Consider the following 13,202-nt stretch of genomic DNA (forward strand, 5'->3'; position numbering starts at 1 on the left):
GATGGAGTTGTTTTTGTTTGAGACTATAATTTACATGATATTGCAAGATTTCATTTAACGAGGGATCTACAACTAAAATCTGTGTTGTGTTTTGTGTTTGTTTTCTTGGGGGGCAAGTGGCGTGTGTGTGTGTGTGTGTGTGTGTGTGTGTGTGTGTGTGTGTGTATGTGTGTGTGTGTGTTTGTTTCCTATCTGTAGGATGCTATATGCATGTTTACTCCTTTTTTTTTTAAGATTTTATTTATTTATTTGACAGAGAGAAAGAGATCACAAATAGGCAGAGAGATAGGCAGAGAGAGGGGGGGAAAGCAGGCTCCCTGCTGAGCAGAGAGACTGATGCGGATCGGGCTAGATCCGAGGACCCTGGGATCATGACCCGAGCTGAAGGCAGAGGCTTAACCCATTGAGCCACCCAGGCGCCCCTGCATGTTTACTCTTAGTGGAAAGAAAGCATGTCAATTTTGTTCCACATTTCTTTAGTTTCCTTCTTGATCTCTCCCTCCTCTGGTCTGTTTTATTTATTTATTTGACACAAAGAGAGAGAGAGAGTGAGAGAGAGAACAGGAGAGAACACAAGCAGGGGGACTGGGAAAGGAAGAAGCAGGCTTCCATCTGAGCAGAGAGCTCCAGCGGGGCAGGATCCCAGGACACTGGGAAGGCAGTGGCTTAACGACTGAGCCACCCAGGCGCCCCTGAATTACAGTTTTAATTTAATTTAATTACATGGTAATCGTTGTCATTTACTGAGCACTTAAATAAGGTCAACAAAGATATTATCTTGCTTAATAGTTCCAATAACTCTGTGAGGTAGATGTCACTCCTATTTTACACACAAGGAAAGTGCCAAGAAGTTAAATCATTTACCCAGGGACCTAAAGATCTGTTAAGTAGTAAGAGGTGAAGCTGAGGTTTGGACTCTGGCTTACTTTTGCTGTGTTGTAATTGTGTTGTACTAGTCCGCTTTCCCCACAAATCAGCAGCAACTTGAGGGCAGGGATTATGTATTCCATATCTTTGACCAGAACAACGTATAGGGTCTAGAATGTAGTAGACATATAAATGAATGAGCTATCTTTTTATTTTATTTTATTTTATTTTATTTATTGAGAGAGAGAGAGAGCATGAGCAGGGGGAGGGGCAGAGGGAAAGGGAGAAGCAGACTCTCTGCTCAGCCAGGAGCTCAATGGGGGCTCAAAGGCAGATGCTTAGCCAAGTGAGCCACCAAGGCATCCCATGAATGAGTTACCTTTCAGTATTTTTAGAATTTTAAAACATATATCGGTCTTATTTTTGGAAAAGCTACGTTAAGCTCATTGTAGGCAAGGAATGTTGAAGTTAGACTTGGGGCACTAATGTCAAAGATTAGAGGCCAGCTAATAGTCTGTTCAGGCCCATATCAGGATGTCGTTCAGGTTCTGGACCTTAGCCTTATAAGTAAGAAACTCAATTTTGACCAGGAATCCAGAGTTGATTCGTTTGGAGAGGGATTGTTCATTTTGTCCAAGTTCACAAGAAAATGATGAAAGAGAGGCGTCTGCGTGGCTCAGTGGGTTGAGCCTCTTCCTTCGGCTCAGGTCATGATCTCAGGGTCCTAGGATGGAGCCCCCCATCAGGTTCTCAGCTCAGTGGAGAGACTGCTCCCCTACCCCCTGCCTGCCTCTCTGCCTACCTGTGATCTCTGTCAGATAATAAATAAAATCATTAAAGAAAGAAAAAAGAAAATGATGAAAGAGCATAACGGTAATTAACTGGTCAGAGATGAGACTTTTTTGGGGCTGTTCAGAATTAGGTGACACAGCTTCCCAGAACACAGGTCACTTCTGTGTTCTCTAGGTAGGCTGCCCTCTCTGAAGGCTATCTGAACTGTTATGTCTCAATGTTCTGGAGTTTTTTTTTTTTTAATTCAGGAAACTTTTTAACTAAAATAGTCAGGAACTCAGTTGAAACATGCTCGTACATAGGATCTATAGTACATAGGGCAAATAAGGGAAAGTCATTAAGATTTTCATTTAGGGGGCACCGGCCGGCTCAGCCCATAGAGCATGTGACTCCTAATCTCAGGGTTGTGAGTTTGAGTCCCACTTTTGGTGTAGAGATTACTTAAAAATAAATTCTTTTTTGTTTAAATTTTATTGACTCATTTGACAGACAGAGATCACAAGGAGGCAGAGAGGCAGGCAGAGAGAGAGGAAGGGAAGCAGGCTCCCCGCTGAGCAGAGAACTCAGTGCGGGGCTCGATCCCAGGACCCTGGGATCATGACCTGAGCTGAAGGCAGAGGCTTTAACCCACTGAGACACCCAGGCGCCCCAAAATAAATTCTTTTAAAAAAAGAAAAGATTTTCCTTCAAGTACTGATCTGATGGCAGGAAACCCTCAGAAAATGCCAGGCTGGAGAGATGACAATAGGCTCATGAAAGGAAATCATCCTGCATCTCTCGTTGCATGAGCCAGATTGAGCAGGAAAGAAGGCATAGCTGTTAGAACAGGTGGCCTGAGACTTAAGCCTGTTTCCAACCCATGTCCTAACTGCCTCTTTCTCCTCCAAGTACCCATGGTCTCTGAAGGAGAGGACTTTGGCAAAAAGAAAAATATATCTCACAAAAGAACAGGTGAAGAAGCACCAAGCTGCTTCCCTGCTACTTGGAGAGGAACAAGAACCCTTGAAGGTGGTGTCGTACAGAAAATGGGCCATGGTGTGGGCAGCACCTGTGTTCAGTGACGTGGCAGCTGTCACCAGAAGGCAGCGCTATTAGCAGACAGCAGAGCAATGGAATACAGAACGACAGGCAGCAGCTCAACAATTCTATGACAGAAACAATCTCTATGGCCCAGCCTCTGGGGATTCCTAAAGGAAACCATGAAGGAGGTTGTTTCATCATGGGTTCTTAACTTCTTTGAAAAGGCAAGTGAGGGCAATAATTAGAATACTTGTTGCCTAAGTTTGTCGTGAGAATTACATCATATGACGAGCATTGAAAACAAATACTAATTGTTACATTGATAAACATGTTAATTCATTAATTTTAAATGGGCTCATTTATTAGTCAGTACTGTCATACTGGTCATATTGGTCATACTGTTCTGAGAACATACCAGGCACACTCTTGCTTGGGTGTCTTTAAATAAACTGTTCTCTTTGCCTGAAATAATTTTCCTCCAGATATTGTGAGAGCTGGCTCCCTAAAGTCATTTATTCAAATGTCAACTCAATGAGGCATTTCCTGGACATCCAGGAATATCTTATTCCACTACCCTGCTTTCTTTTTCTCTGTAGCATCTAGTATTCTCTAATATACTAGATGTTTTCTGGAATACAGAACGACAGGCAGAGGCTTTAACCCACTGAGCCACCCAGGCGCCCCTAGATATTTATTTATTTAGTTTCCCCTCACTAGAATATAAGTTCCATGAAGTGTGGAGGTTTTCCCATGTTTTGTTCACTGGTATGTCCTTGGTGCCTGTAAGAATGTTTGAGAGAGAGTAAACAGTCATATCTGTTGACTACATAAAAGATGTTTACTACTTGAAGGACATGAAAGATCCAAACATCCCCTTCTGTTTATTACAAGGCACATGGGAGGTCTCAGAACAAAAGGATGTCTTTTGCTAATATCAGTTGGTCCCAAGAAGTACAGGGAGCCTGTATTAGCGCCTTGAAATTTAATCCCATTATTCATTCCAGTCTTTCATTCACTCATCACTAGTCATATTTATGGAGTCTCTACTATGTGCCAGATTCTAGCTTGGTACTGGGCATCCATCAGTGAAATTTCATGGAGCTTATATTCTAGCTAGGTCAGGGTTGGGGCTGGAGGGTGGGGAGAGAACCAAAGAACCATGTTTCTTATCTTTGTCATTTCACCATGCTAAGTCATTACTGAAGTTATAAGTCCTTCTTCTGGGTTATCTATACTCTCCCATGTTCTCCTCATACTTCTTTGTGCTATCTCCCCTTGACCTAGTACTTTATTTAATCAAGTATTAAATCTCTTATTTTTCTCTTGCAACAAGGAATTTTCAGACAATTACTGTATTTGGCCGAGATCCAAATCCAAATCCAGAGTCAGCTCTGAACCCCGCATAAAGCAGCACTGAGCTGATTATATAAATGGCACCGTGCAAAGACAACTTCTCCGAGAAGCCACAGAAAAGAGGGTGCTCCGTGAATAAGTGGTTTCATTTCTCTCTGAGTAAAGGATGGAAGCTTTAGATGCAAGAAAAAGAATTTTACTTCCTGCAAACATTTATCATTAAATGGTTAAGAATTTTTGAAGAGGGGCACCTGGATGGCTCAGTCGGTTGAGCATGCGTCTTTTGACACTGGGGTTGTAAGTTTGAGCCCCATGTTGGGTGTAGAGATTACTTAAAAAAATAAAATCTTGGGGCGCCTGGGTGGCTCAGTGGTTTAAGCCGCTGCCTTCGGCTCAGGTCATGATCTCAGGGTCCTGGGATCGAGTCCCGCATTGGGCTCTCTGCTCGGCAGGAAGCCTGCTTCCCTCTCACTCTCTCTGCCTGCCTCTCTGCCTACTTGTGATCTCTCTCTGTCAAATAAATAAATAAAATCTTTAAAAATAAATAAATAAAATAAAATCTTAAGAAAACTAGGGGCGCCTGGGTGGCTCAGTGGGTTAAAGCCTCTGCCTTCGGCTTGGGTCATGATGCCGGGGTCCTGAGATCAAGCCCCGCATTGGGCTCTCTGCTTGGCGGGAAGCCTGCTTCCTCCTCTCTCTCTCTCTGCCTGCCTCTCTGCCTACTTGTGATCTCTGTCTGTCAAATAAATACATAAAATCTTAAAAAAAAAAAAAAAGAAAGAAAACTAGACAAAAAAGACATAGCTTATGAAATGATATAATACCACAAACAGACGCAGTGCTTCCGCTTCACCCACCTACCCTTCCTTTCCCAGTGAAGCCATTTTGGTTTCTTTTGCCTCCCTGACCACACTGAATCCTACGGGTATAATCAACCATGCTCTTGTCTGTACCCTAGATTCCCCCATCCCTTGATTTTTCTCTATGTTCATCTTTTCTGTTATTCAGTCCAGGATGTTCATTCCTCTAGATCCTAGGTTTCAGAGCTGCTTGAAAAAAAAATCAAGTTACTTAGTGTTTCAAAACTTTCAGCAGGTTGCAACTTAATGTTTACAGACAATCCGCATATAAGGCCTGGGAAGTGAGGAAGGAAACGTCACTCCCATTGAAAGTCAGGCTTGTGGAATAATTGAGGTATTTAAGTCAGTCATTCAAACTGAAAAGTCCCAGAAAAGCCAATTCCACTAAGACAAGGACGTAAAGCCTGAATGTCTACCCCAGAATCACTGCAGCAAAAATGGGAGAGGCCTTCATATACATGAAAGACATCTGTGCTAAAAACCAGTTTGGCCAAAGAGAACGGTCAGCCGTGCTCGCACGTACAGCGGTAGTCATGGTGTCATCCTGAGAAGCTCACTTCAGGGCAGCGCCATCCAGGGAGTAAAATTAAGGGGCTAGTATTTCCCAAATTTCAGATGTTTGGGGCAAACGCACGAAACAACTCTGCATTTCTCTCATGGTAAAATATATCACATACAGGAATTTTAAAAAAATAATAAAAAGCAAAGTTTTTCCCCTTTAGGTTTCCGTACCGCTTAAAAGCTCGCCTTGGTCCCTAAGAAATCTCGCGACACTTTCTTTCTTTCTCTTTTTTTTTCTCCTCCCCCCGCCCACCCGGTCGGCGGGAACCTACCGGAAGCGACGTCCAGTTACCTGTCGGAAGTGACGTCACACCCCAGAAGCCTTGGAGAAGGAGAAGCGCGTTCCGGGGTTTCTACACACAGTCGAGTTTGGAACGTTTAGGCAACGTGGTCTGATTCTTCGCGCGAAGCCGTGCGCATTTGTGCGCAGCCTGTTGCGGCCCTGCAGGCCTTTGGGGGCCGAAAGTTTGGTGTGTTTTCGTTGGTATAGAGCCGCGGCGGGCCGCGCAGCGCTCTGAACCGGCCTCACCATGTTGGTGCTATTTGAAACGTCCGTCGGCTACGCCATCTTTAAGGTAAGTTGCAGACTGAATCGTTGGAGGGGTAAGGCTTGTGTTGGACAGGAGAGGACAAGAAAGACGAAGGGGAGGACGACACTGCTCAGGGTCGCGTGGGAGCCGTTTTCTCTGAAAATTAGCAGAAGGCTTTGGGCCTGGGAGGCGCGTGTTTCGGTGAACACGTGGCCGCGCCGTTTTGGGCGCCTGGTTCCGTGTTACGGATTTGGCCTGGTGCGATGGGTGGGCAGGAGGCTTACAGAATTTCACAGGTAAAGGTATGGAGTTTGGGGTTTATTTTGAGTGTTTTTGAGGAATGTTTGAAAGGTTTTAAGCGGAGGAATGACCTGATCTAAAGTTGGCTTTTAATGAAGTTGCTTTCCTCTGTGGAGAAGCGATTACAGTAGGCAAGAAAGGAACCAAGAGTATTTTTGTATTAATCAAGACAAGATGAAATTGCTTGGACCGAGGTTGGTATGGAGGGAAACAAATACCAGGAGAAATTTTGAAGGTAGAACTGGTGGGATTGGTTGATGAATGGAGAATGTGGGTTTTGGGTTGCGTAGGTGGGTACATGATGGTGGGTAAGAGAAAAAACGAAGTTTTGGAGGGGGGCTTTCCGGGGAAAATACTAAAAAGGTCCAGTTTGGGCTGTGAAAGTTGGCGTATTAAGTTAGACGTGGAAATGCAGTCATCATTTTAAGTTTCAGGCCTAAGGGAGGAATCTGGGCCGATGGTAATCAATTTGAGATATGGTTGTCTTAATAGGGAAAGTTTGAAATTTAAGGATTATCAGCCCAGAGCTGATTGAACCATGAGGCATTCGTGTGCCATTGAGATGTTCTAAAGAAGGAGATAAACTGAGTACTATCCATGTGCCAGGCACTCCTCTGAGCTCTACAAATGTAGCAACGAAAAACAATTTTCATTTATATGTTCATAAGGTGAAAATCCTGGATAAAATGTTTATAGTATGGTTCTTTGAATCAAAAAACTATGTATGTGGTATGAGTGCAGAAAATCTGGAATCAGCATTCCAAAATGTTGATTTAGAGGAGCTTTTGACGTTATTTTTTTAAGCTTTTTTTTTCCCCCCGACATTTGAAACTATTTTCCATTTGCACTTGTTACATTACTTACTATTTAAGAGATAAAATAATAAAAGCCGAAAGCTAGCTTTGCTTATTTTTTCTCATTGGGGTTTCTGTAATTGAAGTAGTAGAAATTTTAAGGGACTGTAAAAGGCTTTAGAGCCTGGGAGTGTGTCTGATTTTACTTTGACCCAGCTTTTTGCAGTCTTTTCTAATTTTTTTTTTAAAGAGTTTATTTATTTATTTGACAGAGATCACAGGCAGGCAGAGAGAGAGAGGAGGAAGCAGGCTCCCTGCTGAGCAGAGAGACCGATGTGGGACTCGATCCCAGGACCCTGGATCACGACCTGAGCCAAAGGCAGAGGCTTTAACCCATTGAGCCTCCCAGGCACTACTAAATTCTTAAGTAGAATTCTGCACATGCCCCCAAATTTTCTTAGCCAACATATTCATATTTATATTTGAATTAGTGTGTGTGGATGACTTATCATTTAAGTAGGTGTTAGGTATACTGTCCAGCACTAAGACAGGGAGGCACAGCTGCACAGTCAGTCCACTGGTTGCTGCTCTTGGTAGGAAGGAATTGGTTTAGCAATTGTCTGGTTTTTAAACCTGGGTCAGAAAATACTCAGTCATGTCTTTTGATGAATTACTGATTTCTTTTTTTCTTTTTTTTTTTAAGATTTTTATTTATTTATTTGACAGACAGAGATCACAAGTAGGGAGAGAGGGGGAAGCAGACTCCCTGCTGAGCAGAGAGCCCGATGCAGGGGGGGGGGGGGCGCGATCCCAGGACCCTGAGATCATGACCTGAGCGGAAGGCAGAGGCTTTAACCTACTGAGCCACCCAGGCACCCCTTACTGATTTCTTTTAAGGAAGAGTATTCTCTATAAAAATAAGTTTGGAGTATTCTGTCAGTTTTTAATGGTATCCATTTGCAAGTTACTGTTCAGAATTATTGAATTGTGGTTTATGGTTTAAGTAACATAATAGAGAAATAACTAACGACTTGAATACATTGATAAAATAATTCTATTCCAAATATTTCAGTTAATAGCCGTTACTGATTGTTAATAAAAGAGACGTAGAAAATGTTCTGAAATTGGTGGTTGCATAGTTTTCTGAAAATATACTGAAAAGTAAGTTGTACACTTTAGAAGGGTGACTATTATGGTGTATAAATTATACCTTAAAAGTAGATCTCTTGTACAAAGTTATTAGCTCTGTTTCCCATAATCAGAAATCTGGGGTATAAAATTACATTGGTTGCATAAAATTCATGATTTAGTGGGAATGTTTTCAGAAATTTTTAGAACTTTTAACCTCAGGTCATAGGAATACATTTTATATCATGATCTAGTGTACATATATGTACATATACAGAGTGATTTACAAAGAATTAATTTGCTTGTAAAAAATTACTGGATGTTAACAAGGTTATATATGAATGCAAAGACAATACTAAGTGAACTGTTAATATTTTTAGGATATTGTTAAAAACTCAGCTTATATCCGTTGTATCATGAGGCATCTTTTAGTTTTACTCATCCCAGACCTTTTGTGGCTGTGCTGCCCAAAATGATTGCCACTGGCTATTTATTTAGCACTTTATCTACATAGCTATTTAGCACTTCAAATTTGGCTAGTAGTGCTGTGGAAGTCAATTTTTAGTTTAATTCATTTAAATTTCAGTAGTCACATTGTGCAGTACAGCCATGTGGTGTAGTGTTGTGTTCATTTCCTCCCACCTGGAGGAAGAGTTTTTTTTTTCATGTGTATACCAGAGTTTATGTATTAATAAGATTACTGAGCAATATGTTTTTCCAGCTTCATTTATTGGGTATAGTTTACATACTGTGTAACCCACTATTGTAAATGTGCAGTTTGGTACATTTTAGTAAAATTTGTACAACTGTGCAAGTTGCAGTCCAGTTTTAAAATACTTCCTCTTAAAAAGTTACCTCCTGACCATTTGCAGGTCAGTCAGACCCAGCTCTAGGCAGCCACTTGCTGTATAATTTTGTCATTTTTAAAAATTTCATGTAAATGGAGTAATAGTTTTTTTGTGTCCGGCTTTTTTCACTTAGCTTGCTTTTGAAGCTAATCCTTGTTGCATATATCAGTTTGTTCCTTTTTGAGTAATTCACTTTTGAAACTATTTCAGGTCGTCCTGTACAGCTCAAGTTTCCTAAAACAGTACTTAACCCATTTTGTTTGTGAAGTAACTCTAAGAAGTTAGCACTTTAGCGTTGAATGTTTAGATAAAACATGGGAAATCTCAAAGTATGCAGTAAGTGAAAATTAAGGAAACTTTTGATATAGTGTGCTCTTTCCTCTATAAATTTCATGCCTGTCTGGAATGAAGGAGGATACTCTAAGAACACCTGGCATGCTGTGGATGCATTTGTGTTTGTGTTTGACTCTTTTTGTGAAAAATTTCAAGGAGACAAGTGGTAGATTATAAAGAACCTCCATGTACACCATCACTCAGTTTCAGCAGACCCATTCTGTGGGCCGTCTCTCCCCTTCGCCTCCCCACATTGTTGGAAGCAAATCCTGCACGTTTAGTTTTATCTGTAAATAAGTATGTGTCGTGAGTACACTGTGAAGGTGCACACACAAGTGTCTTTTCACAGTGTCACCCCCCCCCCCCCCCCGTGTTAGCTTTATTCAGTTTCAAAGCAAAGTATGATTATGATGCAGGACTCCAAACATGATGGCCTTCCACTACCTGCTTAACTTGGCTTACACATCATAGCGAAGCTCAACAAACAAGACAGAACAAGGGGAATTGGAGGTAGGAAGTTAATGCAGTCTTTGACTGCACAGTTGAAATAAGGCCTAGGTCTGGTCCAGGTCAGCTTATAGCACTAGTTGCTTATTTTCAGGCAGTGGAGGACCTTTTTTTTTTTTTTTTTTTAAGATTTTTATTTATTTATTTGAGAGAGAGAGTGAGAGAAGTGCACGCTGGTGAGCCAGGGGAGTGGCAGAGAAGCTGACTCTCCGCTGAGCAGGGAGCCCAATGTGGGACCCGATCCCAGGACTCCAGGATCATGACCTGAGCTGAGGGGCAGATGCCCTGCACCCAGGCACCGCAGACAATCCATATTTTGTTCAGAGGTCACTTGGGCAGTGCGTTAGGTGGCAGCTACCTCTCTGATGCGGTGAGATGTGAGAGGATTAAAAGGGTCTTGATGAATTTGCAGTGCAAATCTTTCATTTCAAAAGGGATTTATTCAGTCTTGATTAGCAGACCTCTGTTTCTGCTGGTTATAGTTTCTGAGTGGGTCTCAGCCGGTGCTGGTTTGGCAGTATTTGGTCTTAGCTGCAGTGCCCTTGGTTGCTTGTGCCACTGCTTGGCAGAAGTTACTGCTTGACAGGAGTGACTCCATCTTCATCTCTCTAGTATGGACAAGATAAAGACTAGTATTAAAACTAACAAACGGTAGCTGCTGTGGCTAAGATTTTAGTGTCAGTAACTACACACCATTTCTGCTTGGAAGTGGAGATAATTCCATCTTAATCCAAAATGGACTGAAATATGGACTTTGTATACAAATGTTTTCAGATTTCTTTGTGGGACAATGAATGACTAAAATTTGAGGCATATGTTCCAGGAAATGTAGCAGTTATTTCTAGTTATATTTTGTTCAGACTGTCTCTTTCAGTAATTTTCTCTTAGGTATGTTGTAGCACAATTGGGAGTGCCAAGGTTTTATTTGCCATAACAGTGTCTTTGGAGACCTTTGAATAGTCATGAATGTTTCCATTACATTTCCTTTCTTACTTTAAGAATGCTGATAATATCTCTTGAATATGCCAATTGTTACCCAAATGTTATCTACAAATATACTTGTTTTTCAACTAGGAAAAAATATAAATTTTATTCATGAGTCATATCCTCTGTTTGGTACATATCCTCTCAACAGTTCCTGAACTTTGGATATGGTTAGTGGATTCTCTGAATAAACTATTTCCAAAAATCAGGACTGTTCTGTGAACTTCCTTTATCAGAAAATAACTGAATTAATGTTTCAGCGCATTCGTGAGATTTGCAAGAATGTCTTTGGATTCTAAAGTTCTCATGATAGGCAAAATAGAACTGTTAGTGGCCTGTAACTTTCAGTATGTGTGAAGATTTTATTTTTAGTAAACTCTGTGCACAACGTGGGGCTCTGAGTTCAGAAGTTGCATACTCTGTGGACTGAGCTAGCCAGACGCCCCAGCTTGTAATTTTTTTTTTGTTAAGATTTTTATTTATTTATGACGAGAGATAGCAAGAGAGGGAACACAAGCACAGGGGAGCTGGAGAGGGAGAAGCAGGCTCCCCGCTGAGCAGGGAGCCCAATACCAGGCTAAAATCGATTTGACTAACATCTCCAGTTCTGCAAATACATCAATTCAGCTGTGTGTGATTGAATTTAACCAACACAACAGATCCTTAAAATCCTCCTGCCACACTTGCCTGACAGAAATTAAGTGCAACTTGCAGTGTTGTATTCATGCTTTATCACAAAAATACGTGCTAGACTATAACTGGGCAGTAAATCCTACTGTGCAAATTTTCGTGATAATACATATTTGGTGAAATGTTTATCAGTATAGATTTTAATTTTATCAGCTGGAATTTTTCCCCCATAAGAAGACATGCATAATATCTACTTGCATCTTATTTCACCAAATTGTTTTTTAAAGATTTTATTTATTTATTTGACAGAGAGATCACAAGTAGGCAGAGAGGCAGTTGGGGGGTGGGGGTGCAGGCTCCCCACTGAGCAGAGACCCCCGAAGTGGAGCTTGATTCCAGGACCCTGAGACCATAACCTGAGCCGAAGGCAGAGGCTTAACCCACTGAGCCACCCAGGTGCCCCATTTCACTAATATGTTCTTATTTTACACTGTTAATTAAACTTACTCCCATCAATTATAAGGCATCCCAATTTCAAGAATGTTAAATATGGGGAAGTGCATTTTAGGATTGATTCTATCCTGTGTAATACTTAGGCAGTTGACTTACTACATTGGGTATTGATTGGAATATAAGGAAGTAAGTTTAATTAAGTGAAATTAATAGACTTTTGAAAGAAGTTTGGTAGCATCTGTCAGATGTAAAGTAATACATTTCCTATGTGATTAATTAACTCCACTTCCAGTAAAATATGTCTTATGGAAGTACAACATATATACAAACAAAACTGTTTTCAGAAGGAGGTTAAGGGAATTTTAGAAAAACCCTGAGCATCTGTAAGGGCATAAAATGATGGTATATTCATATACTGCATTTCTAGGTTGTTAAAACCTAGAATGGTGTCCATGTTACGTTCAGTGGTATAGTATGATTCCTAAAGGTATGTGTAAATAAAATGTTGACAGTCAAAAAGCCTTAAAGAATATGTATATCTAAATGTTAATGACTTTTTTGTAAAGTGGCCCCTTTTTTATCTTTTTTAAGTTTTCTTACAACAGGATGTATCTTAAAATTGATGGTACCTTAGTTCTAGAGAGAAATCCATTAGCAGTAAATAAAACTTATTCCTTATTCTAGAAAGTAGGCAAAAGAAGTCTTTTGATGTTATGTGAATATGATACGCTTTGTGAAGGGGTTAGTGGCTCCTTCAAAATAGGAAGTTTTCATCAAAGACCTCAGCTGAATTCCATTCAGTTACTCAGTATTAATTTGACCAAAGCTTTATGGTGGGTAAGAAAACTGTCTTGTTACTTCAGTGAGAAAAATAGCTTCCACGCTCATTTTACATATGCAGTTGCACTTGAAATGTGTAGTTATGTATGCCTAAGGATCCCATTTAAATAAAATTATTTAAATATTTGTTACAGGTTTTGAATGAGAAGAAACTTCAAGAGGTTGATAGTTTGTGGAAAGAATTTGAAACTCCAGAGAAAGCAAATAAAATGTAAGCCATCTTTAAACTAAGAATTTAGCAGTTAAGATTTTGTTGGTGTTTGTTAGTGGTGGTGGTTTTAAGATTTTTATTTATTTAGAGAGAGAGCCTGTGAGTTGGGGGGGCGGTAGGAGCAGAGGGAGAAGGGCAGGCAGACTCTGATGAGCATAGAGCCCGGTTTGGGACCTGATCCCACAAGCCTG

General features: G+C 40.8%; 1 protein-coding gene across 1 annotated transcript in view; it reads left to right on the forward strand.

Annotated features, from left to right (window-relative positions):
• The first annotated feature begins 5,776 nt into the window (after positions 1-5,776).
• Positions 5,777-13,202, forward strand: part of NOP58 (NOP58 ribonucleoprotein) — a 31,613-nt gene continuing 24,187 nt past the window's right edge. The window contains exons 1-2 of the mRNA XM_046019481.1: positions 5,777-6,028; positions 12,935-13,011. Of these exons, the coding sequence (XP_045875437.1) occupies positions 5,984-6,028; positions 12,935-13,011 (122 nt within the window). The 5' untranslated portion in view covers positions 5,777-5,983. The remainder of the gene's footprint in view (positions 6,029-12,934; positions 13,012-13,202) is intronic.

Source organism: Meles meles, chromosome 9, assembly GCF_922984935.1.
Source record: "Meles meles chromosome 9, mMelMel3.1 paternal haplotype, whole genome shotgun sequence".
Classification (NCBI taxonomy): Eukaryota; Metazoa; Chordata; class Mammalia; order Carnivora; family Mustelidae; genus Meles; species Meles meles.